This window comes from Petaurus breviceps, unplaced genomic scaffold (genome assembly GCF_028583685.1).
Source record: "Petaurus breviceps papuanus isolate PSGF00001 unplaced genomic scaffold, PetGlider_PUasm1.0 209, whole genome shotgun sequence".
Taxonomy (NCBI): Eukaryota; Metazoa; Chordata; class Mammalia; order Diprotodontia; family Petauridae; genus Petaurus; species Petaurus breviceps.
Window position 1 is genome coordinate 325,748 of NW_027185854.1, and position 12,385 is coordinate 338,132.

The following is a 12,385-nucleotide window of genomic DNA, read 5'->3' on the forward strand; positions in this document are numbered from 1 at the left end:
AAGTATGCTAAATTTACAGAGGAAGCTACATAGCAATCTCTTCCATTACACAGAAACTATGCTATAGGACAAAGCAGAACCCTGAAAATGGGCATTGCAGGGATTGATCCTTGGTGAGCAAATGACTCTACATTTATACCCATAAAGATATTAACACAAATCACTCCCAAAGATTAGTATACTTCAATGAGATTATGAGAAGTGCATGCATAAGATTATCCAACCTCTTCCCTTTCTGGGGGCTGTGGGGTGGGGTACCCAATGCAGTATTTCTGCATAGCTTACTAAGGTCTTATAAATTTTAACAGATATGAAACTGAAGACAGGTCATTTTATAATACTAATATTTTCATAAATTAGTATTTGGAAATAGGAAGATTCATGTATTAACCATCTTTATTACTAATTAGACATTCAAAGTTTTGAATGATTTTCCTATAGCTTTAAAATAATTAAAATGCAAAACATTATAAAAATCTCAACTTGGGGACATGAAATTTTCTAAAAGAACAAAACAACAAACACCCCCAAAAACTTTGCTACCAATCAGGAGAGAGTTTTGAATGACACCTATACCACTGACTGATCTAGGGTTTTTAAAAAAAATCTATAGAATTTTTAATGGACAAATACAGGTGCTACATAAATTCAAAAAGAAAAGCACACCATGAAAAAACTCTCCCAAATTTTTAAATGCAAAAAAGAAATGACAGAACATTTTAAACTACACATCCATCAGATTGTATTTATACCCCCACATCATAGTAATAAAAGGTAGATGGATTAGATCATTTACCCAACATGTACTTAAGGAATTTAAAGAATCAAAGCTATCATCATAAATACTTTTTATTATGTGCAGATGTCATGTGTTAAAATTCATAAAATGGTTTGTTCATATAAAGCAAAATAACATGATCCAAAATGTCTTTCTAAGTAAATATTCTTACTGAACATTGCAATATGTTTTCTGTACCATCTGCTTTAACAAAGATGGTCCTGAAGCCATTTTCAGTTCCACACCCTTAACATTTTACTTTAACATTTTTGAAACAAAGAAATATTCAGAGCAATAAATGTTTTTAGTTTGGTTCTAATGTGTCAAGTAGTGTCTGTTAAATGTCAGAGACCACGATGTTGCTCATTAGAGATTCTGCAATAGCACATACAATATCACTGAACCTATCAGCTGTGAAATAAATCCACCTAATTTACACACAACTCACATGAAATAGATTTTATGAAATGAGGAAGCTTTAGTAACAAAATATGTAAAAAGGAGAAAGTGTATTCAGTAAACTGAATGTAGATGAAAATTTCCCATATTACTCATTTGTATTAATAATGTTTTATGTAAATAACATGGGAACAATTTTACTAATGTACAGAAGACAGAAACAGATGTATATAGAAGGGAGTCTTGTATCCATTTTATACGTGTGCCTAATTAAAGCTCTAGAAAAACAAAAGAAATCCTCTCCAAACTGCTTCATCAGTTTCCAGGCTGACTAAACATACTATCACTAGTTGTAAATGGCAACTTAATACTTTAAAGAACAGAAGCACCCCACCTCTAATCCTGGTACTTATTAAGAATTCTCAAAATGTATGGCAAAAAATAACCCTCATAATAAAGATAAAGAATTCTACAGTTAACACACCTGCTTGGATCTTCTGCTGATCATCTGGTCTCATCAGACTCCAGCTTTCTGTGTGACGAACAGCATAAAAAGACTGAACCAGGAAGAGCCACAGCTTATCACGCAGAGCCTGGATCTTGCACGTAAAACCCTGTGTTCAAGCAACAAATCAGCGGCTGGGGAGAGCCACATTGTCATAGCAACCAGTCATTATTCCTTTCAGAATCTACTTACTCCTTAAGCTAGATGAATGATGTCATCACTTAGATTTTTAAGATTGTAGACTACACGTTCCTAATGAAACACTACTGTCCAGCACTCCAATTCTGTAGTGCTGTATTAAGCCAGATCTCTTCTGTCAAAGCTGAAACACTGCTTTAAATCTCCAGTGACCTCTTTAGGAATATCTTCCATGGGGTTTTATAATAGGCTAAGTCACTAGAAGGTCAAATACTCAAGGGAACAGCATTAGATTTGATTAAATTTTTATCACTCTTGCTGAACAAAATACCACTAGCCTGAAGTAACTTAATAATTAACATTAGATAATAAGTGCATATAAAACATCAGCATAATTTCAATTTTTGTATTTTACCCCAAATCACCAAAGAACTCAAGTTTTAAAACCAGACATCAACACCAAAAAGAAAAAAATATTATCTCACAAAAATCAAAATCTGCAAGAGTATTTTGGACAAATTTTATACTCAGAAAATTTGATTTAGTAACATTGTTATAGGGATAAATATTATTAACCAACAGTATATGACACTGTCTTATTAACCAATGGGGCACTCACTGTTGGATGTTAGTAGTTTAAAAAATCTACTATTTCAACAAAAGGAAAACTGGTAGTTAAAAACTGTTTAAAGTAAACCATTTAAAATGCCTAATTCCAAATTATCATTACAGATTCATTTATAGTTCCTTGAAATTATTAATCTTAAAAATATCTTGGAGTTGTATAAATGTTATATTTTTATTATAACATTTGTATAAATACCATTTCCTTTGTACTTTCGGCATTTAGCAGGGTATCCACAGCCATTAGAAGTAAACAGCTATTCTCAGTGGTGATGTTTTTCTCAATTGCTTTAAGAACTTTGTCCAACAGGTCTGCTGTGCTACTCATTGCTTGTGACTATGGGAAAAAAGCACACAAGCATTCACATACAATAAAATGTACAATGGGTTAGCTTTCCCTACAATTTATAAGCTACGATTAAGCTTGAGAAGGCTGACCTAAAAGTAGAAGACTCATTATAACTCTGGTGACATGAATCTAGAAGTTAAATCCTTTATTCCTTTTTTCCCCTCTCCCCCATGAAATCACCATAAAAGTTATGAGAATCCTATTAACTCTACCTAATTAGAGCCTAGAAAGTCCTCTGTTTTACATGGAAATTTTTATAATCTTAGAAATGTTTTTCTACCGGTCATCTAGTAAAGCTACATGGGCAAACAGCCCTATGAAGATTTGGCTCTATAGTCAGATAGTTATTTTTGCTGAGCAAACAATTTCATTATTAGTTAAAAACCACCATCACCACCGAATCGTGTCCATGTTGTTTTCAGACACTTTGGTTGGTAATGTGTGAACCACATCAACTGGTAAAGCAGAGTAGGTTAGTTTAACGTTGGGTCATGTTGAGACACTCCAGGCAGCCTTTCCTCTGCACAAAGAATTGCCCATTACTACACAATTCAGCAAAGGATTATTAAACATTTAATATATTAAAGACACTATCCTGGGAACTATGAAGTATACAGAGATAAATAAAGCATGATTTCTACCTTGTCAAATTTACAATCTAGAAGGGCAGATCAAGCAAGTACACAACTAACTAATATATAGAGCAAATTATGACAAATACCATAACAGAAATAAAAAATAATATGCAGCTTCAAAGCTAGAGCATACATACCCAATTGTGGGGAAAAATGATAAAGGAGGAGGCATTTAAAGTTGGTAACATTAAATTTATTGAAATTATGTTTATAAATATTATTTTAAAATATTACATAATAAAATCAGCAAAAAAAGGCAGGAACTGAAAGAGAAGGTGACAGTACCTGTAAAAGAAGAGCAAAGTTTTCACTCTGTATTATCTGGGAGAAATTTGCCACAATAAAGGCTATGCATTCTTCTTGCAGCCTAGATGCCATGGTCAAAGCTGCTTCAGTCCACTTCACTCTGGGAAGGCTGATGATTAATCTATCACTTTCCATCAGAAGAAAGGCAGCGTTTTTGTCATTCTTAGATCAGAAAAAAAAAAGGAGTTACAGGGACTCATCTTCTGAAATGATTTTTTCTAGTGTTTTGAATGCTTCTTATTTCATAGTCAAATAAGCAGATCAAGCATGTAGCAAGTGCCTACTATGTGCCAGGCACTGTTCTAAATTCTAGAAATATAAAGAAAGGCAAAAAAAAATAATTCCAGGTCTCAAGAAGCTCAGAGTCTAATGAAGACAAGCTGTCAATGGTCACATACAAACAAGATATAGCATAAATTGAAGATAGTAAATGAAGGATTAGGAAAGACTTCCAATAGTAGAAGAGTTAGCTGGGACTTGGAAGTAAGGAAGGCTCAGAGGTGGAGGGAAGGAATTCCAGGAATGTGAGACAAAGAAAATGCCCAGAGTCAGGAGATGAGGCATCTTGCATGAGGAACAGGAAGGAGATGTCACTGGATCTCAGAATACATGAAAGGAAATAAGGTGATACACAAATAGAAATAGTAAAAGAATATAAGAAGACTGTGAAAATAGAGAGGGGCTAGGTTATGATGGCTCTGAAAGCCAAACAGAGAATTGTACACATTTAATCCTTGAGCTAATAGTCATTGGAATTTATTGAATAAGAGGGGAAGAGCATGACATGGTCAGACCTCTGCTTTAGGAAGATCAATTTGGCAGCTGAGTGAAGGATGAATTGGAGTAGGGGAGACAAGGAGACCAACCAGACAGCTATTGCAACAGACTAGGTGTGAGGTGAAGAGGGCCTGCATCAGAACAGTGGCAGCGTCGGAGGAGAGAAGGGATCTTACATAAGAGATCTTGTGAAGGTAGAACAGAAGGGAGTTGGCAACTGTTTGGATACGGGAGTGGGAAAGAGATGAGGGTAAGGAGTTGAGGATGACCCCTAGATTTCAAACCTGGATGACTGGGAAGATAGTAGAACCCCTGATAGTAAAGTTAGGAAGAGGGGAATATTTTAGAGCAAAGATAGAGAATTCAGTTTTGGACAAGTTGACTTTGAGATATTCATGGGACACCAGTTTAAAGTCCAAACGGCAGGTGGTAAAGTCAGATAAACAGATCTGAAAATTGCACAGACAATAACTGAACTCATGAACTCATGAAAGCTCAAGAGCTCTCATCACTAGAGTTGATGAGATCATCAAGTAAAATAAGACAGAGAGAGAAAAGAAAGCCTAGGACAGAGCTACAGGGGACTAACACAGTGGGCCAGTCTTGAAGGAAGATACAGCCAAGGAGACAAAGTGGTCAGACAGGTAAGAGGAGAACCAGGAGAGAGTAATGTCACGGAAACCTAGAAAGAAGAAAGGATCAAGGAAAAGGGGGCGATTGATAGCGCTGAAGGCTGCAGAGAGGTCAAGAAGGATGAGGACTGAGAAAAAGCCTTTGGATTTGGCAAAGAGATCATAGGTAACTTGACTGGAAGCAATTTCAGTTGAATGATGAGGTCAGAAGCCAGGGAGGGTGGGGTGAGGAAGGAAGTGGAGGAACTGACTGTAGTTGGCTCTTTCAAGGAGTTTAGCCACAAAAAAGAAGAATATAAAACAGTAGGTAGTGAGGATGGAGGGATTAAATGAAAATACAACATTGCTTCCCCAAAATAATGGCCAATAGATGTAGAATCCCACCCTTCACTATATTTTCTATACCTTAAGTTTGGCCTGATTTTAGTAACTATTTTCTCCTACCCCAACGCTCCACAATTTAATGCTTCTGATATGATAAAGTTACATATATATCATATGTACATACATATAGACAGATGCCCATATATTTACATATGTATGCTCAAGTGAATATATAATTTATTGCTTTGTTTAAATCACTGAAAAATCTATTAAATAACACAAGGCCAAGCACAGATCCAGTCCACTAGGCCTCCTGACACGCTAACACTGAATCCTTAACAATAACTCTTTGAAATAAGACGAATGTATCATCCAATCCATACCTCTCTATCTCCTCCACAACAGTAGTATGAGATGCTTTGTCAAAAGTTACTCTAAATCTATAGGTCTAGAGCCACTGCATTCCACTTGTCAATTAGTATATTTATTTCATGAAAATGTAAATGGGGTTTGTCTGGTGTGATCTATTCTAGATGAAGCCATACTGGCTTTCTGTAAACACCACTTTGCTTTCAGGATGTTAACCATGACTTTAATGACCTCTTCCAGAATTTGCCAAGGAACCAAAGTCAAGTTCACTAGGCTGCAGTTTGCAAATTCTGTTCTCTTCCATTTTTCTTGTCCTCATCTTAAGGTATTGCTTCCATTTTTCATAAAATTTTCAAATATAACAGATAATGGCTCAGCAATCACAATTACTAGTCCTTTTAAGACATGAAGTTACAGTTAATCTGGGTCAATGATCCTGAATTCATCAAGGACACCTAGGTATTCTTAGGTATCAACAACTATTTTTGTTGTGTCATTTTCAGTTAAAGGTCAAGCTACTTTGGAGAGAAAATAGAAAAAAGCAAAAACTGAGCAGCTCATTCTTCTCTCCATTGTCAGTCATCACCATCCTATTCTCCCAAGCCAAGGTCCTATTGCTTTTAAGACCTTTTTTCTCTCAAAATAGCTTTAAAAAACTCCCAAACTCAAAACCCAAACCCTTTTGTTAGCCTTAGCTTTTTGTGCCAACCTCAGGAATGCTGACAGCTCTTGAGCATTCCTGATTATTTCTATAGGACTGAGCCATACTCTTATATGTCTCTTTTGTTACCTGTCCTTGTTTCATTTCCAGTATATTTCTTTTTGAAATCTAAGTCGGTTGGTGAATCTCCATCAGTAGCTTCAGACAAATACCAATTTTCCTCCTCACTGGAATTATTTCCTTTGTGTCTTCAGAATTTCATTCTTAAGCATTTCTCAGATGTCCTGGGCTAACTTCCCCTGAAGCCTATCTTCTGAAGTCTCTGAAATCCAACTTCCCAAAATCTAGGGCACATGTCAAATTATACCCAGGAAGAAATCCCTTGAGAGACTAAAGTGAAACTGACAGATTTATAAGTTAAGGTTAAAACTACAACAACAATAATAAACCAACCTTACCACGAATGGGGGGAAAAATCACCTCTCATTGTGAAGAAAACAACAATAAAAACCCTTCAGTCAGGCTGAGTTAATTTTATGAGGAAAAAAAAAGATTGTGAAAGAACATGATGTGAGATTAAGTAAAAAAAAAAAAAGTCCTTCTTTCCTCCTTCCTCTCAAGTAAAAGGCTGTTCAACTAGATCTTTCTCAGAGAAACCTCAGATTTAACTGGCTCATCTAAAGGAAAGAGCTTCAACTAAGGCTAATCACAGGAAAGAACTCTGGTGTCCATGGTAAAGAAAAAGGCCTACTTGGGGTAAAGGGAAACACCCTTTGATTTGATTCCTGGAGTAGTGAGCTCTAGAACTTAACTCCGGAAACCTTAGAAACAAGGAATCAGTAAAAAAACAAACAAACAAAAAGGACTTTTATGATGCCAGGGATGACCAAGACACAAACCTAAAAGAGAATTACTCAAAAACATCTATATCTATATCTATATCTATATATATATGTATATATAATCCTCAAAGGAAAAAAAATAAGACAAACCACAGTTTGCCTAAAGGAACAATTTGAATTCTTTAAAAAAATGATACAAGAATTTAAAAAAAGAAATTATAAAATAAGTGAGAGCTATGGAGGAATTGAAAAAAAGATCAACAGCTTAAGAAAAGAGCCTATTAACATGCTCTGTAAAAATCAAAATGGACCAAGTAGAAATTAATGACTCCAGAAAACAAAAATTCTCTCTTTTTTTTTTTTTTGCTTTTTGGAGGGGGAAGGTAGGGCAATTGGGGTTAAGTGACTTGCCCAAGGTCACATGGCTAGTTTTGTGTTAAGCGTCTGAGACTGGATTTGAACTCAGGTCCTCCTGACTCCAGGGCCAGTGCTCTCTATTCACTGTGCCACCTAGCCACCCCCAAATAAGAATTCTTAATGCAAAGTCAAAAGAATTAGAGAACAGAAGAAAATGTAAAATTTCTCATATCAAAAACTAACCTAAGGGGTGGCCAGGTGGCTCAGCGAGTAAGAGCACCGGCTCCAGTGTCGGGATGACCTGGATCAAATCCGGGCTCAGACACTCAGCACCACACCCAGAAATAACTGGCCGTGTAACCTTGAGCAAGTTACTTAACCCCGATTGCTTAAAAAAAAAAAAACTAACCTAAAAAAGATTAAGAGATAATTTAAAAATCATAAATACATGAAATTTCTGACCATAAATAAAAAGAACCTAGTTGTCATATTTCAAGAAATCATCAAGTTATACAGACATATATAGAACAAGAGGACAATTTGATAACAGAATTCGCTAATCATCTCCTGAAAGAAATCTCAAAATGAAAACTCTGAGGAATATCACTGCCAAAATCCAAAGCTTCCAGACAAAAGAAAAAATTCAAGTGACTAGAAAGAAATAATCTAAATATTGAAATGATCAGGATTGTATAAGATTTGGCAGCTATAAATATGAAGAGATGGTGAATGTGGAATGAGATATTTCAAATGACAAAGGTCTACATCAAGAATAACTTACCCTGGGGCAGCTAGGTGGAACAGTGAATAGAGCACAGACCCTAGAGTCAGGAGGACCTGAATTCAAATCCAGCCCCAGACACTTAACACTTACTAGCCATGTGACCTTGGGCACCCGATTGCCCTGCTTTCCCCTCTCCAAAAAGCAAAACAAACAAAAACCCCAAAAACTTACCCAGCAAAACTGAAAATAATAATCTGACAGGGAAAAAAATTAATCTTCAATGAAATAGAGGACATTACTGATTTTTTAAATGGAGCAGAAAAGGAACTTCAAAATACAAATATGGGAGTCAAGAGAAAAATAAAAAGGTAACTATAAGGGAAAAATCTGTACAGGGAGTCTATTACTTCCTGCTGCCACTCATAGCCAGCCTCCTCAGGTGAAAAGACAGGGTGTTCTAGGACACTGTGTTGCCTGAGGAAAGGCTGTTCAGCAGGAGCAGGAGGGTGTCTTCTCCCTGCGCAAGGGGTCTTCCATTTCTGCTGCCTTCTCATAACCAAAACTGAAATCCCTGTATCTGGCCATCTTCCTCTGCTTTTCCTTACATAACCCTACTCCACCTATAATGTGACCTCCAATCCCTTGATCCCTCAATTCTCTCCCACATCATCTTTCCCAACTAGTCACTCTCTCCTCTTCACACCATTCTGACTCCTTAGTGAACCAATTCAACTCTATGCTCTCTTCTTTTCTTGAATCTCCAACTCCCTTATCACATCCCTGATTATCTTCAATCTCCCCTGTCTACTGGCTCATTCCCTACTGCTTACAAACATAGCCATGCTTCACTCTTTCTTGGAAAAAAAAACCCAACAAATCCTTTATCCTTGCATCCCTGCTAGCTATTGTCATCTACCTCTTCTACCCTTTATAGCGAAACTCCTCAAAAAGGCTGTATTTAATAGGTGCCTCCACTTTTTCTCCTCTCACTCTTCTTAATCCTTGACAAAACTGATCATGTTTTAGGCTAGGAACCCTCACTATTGTGAGGTTGTAGAAAAGTAGAAATATTATATATAACTCTTTTCTGGTCAAAATACAATAAAAATTATATTAAAATAAGGCCAATAAAATATTAAAAATCAATTGGAGACAAAATAACTTAATCCTAAAGAACTGGTGGGTCAAATAACAAATCACAGCAGCAACAGATAAGTTCATTAAAAATAATTACAACAATGAAACAGTATACCAAAATTTGGGGGATGCAGACCTGAGGGGAAAATTTATATCTCTAAATATTTTTATTAACAAAAAGGAAAAAGAACAGATCAATGAGTTGGGAATTCAATGAAAAAAATACTATAAAATCAACAAATTTAAAAAACCCAATTAAACATAAAAATTGAAATCCTGAAAAAAAGATTATTTGCTAATTTGATTTTTTTTTTAAATGGGGAAAACCAAATCATCATTGTTAAAAATGAAGGAGAATTCATGACAACTGAAGAAGACAGAAAGGATATTATTATAAACTATTCTGCCCAACTACATATTGATAAAACTGACAACTTAAATAAAATAAACCTATTTTTAAAAAAATGTAAAATACCCAAACTGACATAAAAAGAAAAGAAAACTTAAACAATCTAATTTCAGAGGAAGAAACCAAACAATAAATGAACTCCCAAAGAATTCCAGGACCAGATGAATTCCCAGGTGGAATTCTATTAAGCACTCAAAGAACAATTAATTCCAATTAATTATATAAATGGTTTGCAAAAACACCAGAAGAGATCATACTAAATTCTTTCTATGACACCGATAAGGTTTTGATACATAAACCAGAAAAATTAAAACAGTAAAAGATCAATATCTCAAAGGAACATAGAAGCAAAAGTGATAAACAAAATATTAGCAAAGAGACTAAAATGACAATAATTCAACTCTATGGAAGTCTTTGTGTTCCAAGTGTGTTTTTTGTAAATAATATATCATTGAACTTTTTAAAAATCCATTCAGCTAATCACTTCCATTTTAAGAGTGGATTGATTCCATTAATATTAAGTTATGATAGTTAACTGTTTATTTTCCCCCACTGTATTCTCTTATATTTTTCTTTTCTATACTCTTCTTTCCCTATTTCAATTTATTTCACTTTTTTCTTTTAACTTCTCAATTATATGCTCTCTAATAGTAATAATAGCCAGCATTTATATAGTGCTTTAAGATCTGCAAAGTGCTCTACATATATTATCAAAGATTATATATTATGACTAGGGTGCATTTATATCGGAAATGCAGAATGGGTTTAATATCAGGAAAACTATATATTAATGATGAGATGAATAAAAATAAGATTTTATCAATGGGCAGAAAAGGCTTTTTGACAAAATAGAATACCCATTTGTGTAAAAAAAAAACACCCAAAAACATAGGATAAAATGAATCTCTGAAATGATAACATGTATCTAAAAGAAACAGCTAACGGTATTTGTAACAGGTAAACCAAATTCTTTCTAATAAATTCAGGGCACAACAAGGATGTTCACTATCATAACTTCTATTTGATGAAGCACTAGAAACCAGCAATAAGACAAGAATAAGAAATTTAGGATATAACAATAGTTAAAAAAAAAAAGAAACAAAATTATCACTTTTTATTCCTGACATGGTGTGCATAAAGAATCCTTATGAGTCAACTAAAAATCAGTCAAGACAATGAAAAAGTTCAGCAAACTTGTAGCATATAAAACAAATCCACATCAGCATTTATATAATACTAATAAATCCAGAAAGATAAATTTCATCTGCAATTACTATGAATGTGCCAAGATACTTGAGAGTTTATCTTCCGAGATACACACAAGAACTTTATAAATACAGCTACCAAAAAATATTTTTACTGAAATAAAGACCTAAATAATTGAAAAAGTATTAATTGGTCATGGATAGGATGAGTCAATATGATAAACACTACAATACTACCCATTTTAATTTGCTTATTCAATGTCATACCAATCAAATTGCCAAAAGAATACTTTATAGAACTAGGAAAAAATAGCAAAATTCATATGGAGAAAAAAAAAAAGATGAAGAATCTCAAAGAAATAGAGAAAAGACATGGAAATAATGGGGATCTAGTAGTACCAGATCTCAAATTATACTACAAAGCAGCTAATACTAAAAAAATTTAGTGCTGCTTAAAAATAGATCGATCAGTAGAATAGATTATGTACAAGACATACAGAAGCAAATGTATCTGGTACCCTGGTATTTGGTAAATACAAAGATTTCCACTACAGAGATAAAGACTCAATATTTTACAAAAACTGTTGGGGAAACTGGACAGCTGTATGGAAGAAATTAGGTTTAAACAAATACCTTACATTTTATACAAATATAAGCTCCAAAATAGATTTTTTAAAAGTATTTTTTTTAAATGACAAATAATAAACCAATTAGGGAAATGTGTAAAAAACTACCTATCAGATCTATGGATAGGAGAAAAGGAGACAGAGTATGATAAAAGACAAAATGTTATCCATAAAATTAAAAAGGGTTTGCTCAAGTAAATCTAATAAAGTTAAGATCAAAAGGGAAACAACTGGGGAAAATCTCTGTAACATTTCTCTGATAAAGGTTTCATTTCTAAGACACCTAAGGAATTGATTCGGGTATTGAATAGAGGGTTCTCAAAAGATGAAACCCAAGCTATCTATAGCCACATTTTTAAAAAAATGCTCCAAATCACTACTAATTAGAGAAATGAAAATTAGAGCAATTCTGAGATTCCAACCCATACCCATCAGACTAACAAAGATGAAGAAAAGAAGGAAAATTATGAATGTTGAAGGAGCTATGGGAAAACAGGCATATTATTGCACTATTGGTGGACCTGTCAATGAAACCATTCTGGAAAGCCAATTAGAATTATATACCAAAAGTTACTAAACAGAATGCTC

The 12,385-nt window shown here is 34.4% G+C and overlaps 1 protein-coding gene across 3 annotated transcripts in view; it reads right to left on the reverse strand.

Annotated features, from left to right (window-relative positions):
* The window catches only part of LOC138165478 (BTB/POZ domain-containing protein 8-like), a 120,716-nt gene that overhangs the window by 17,764 nt on the left and 90,567 nt on the right, over window positions 1–12,385 (reverse strand). For all 3 annotated transcript variants that reach the window (XM_069093842.1, XM_069093843.1, XM_069093844.1), the window contains 3 exons: window positions 3,714–3,896; window positions 2,644–2,781; window positions 1,662–1,791 (listed from right to left, as the gene is read on the reverse strand). In XM_069093842.1, the coding sequence (XP_068949943.1) occupies window positions 1,662–1,791; window positions 2,644–2,781; window positions 3,714–3,896 (451 nt within the window). The remainder of the gene's footprint in view (window positions 1–1,661; window positions 1,792–2,643; window positions 2,782–3,713; window positions 3,897–12,385) is intronic.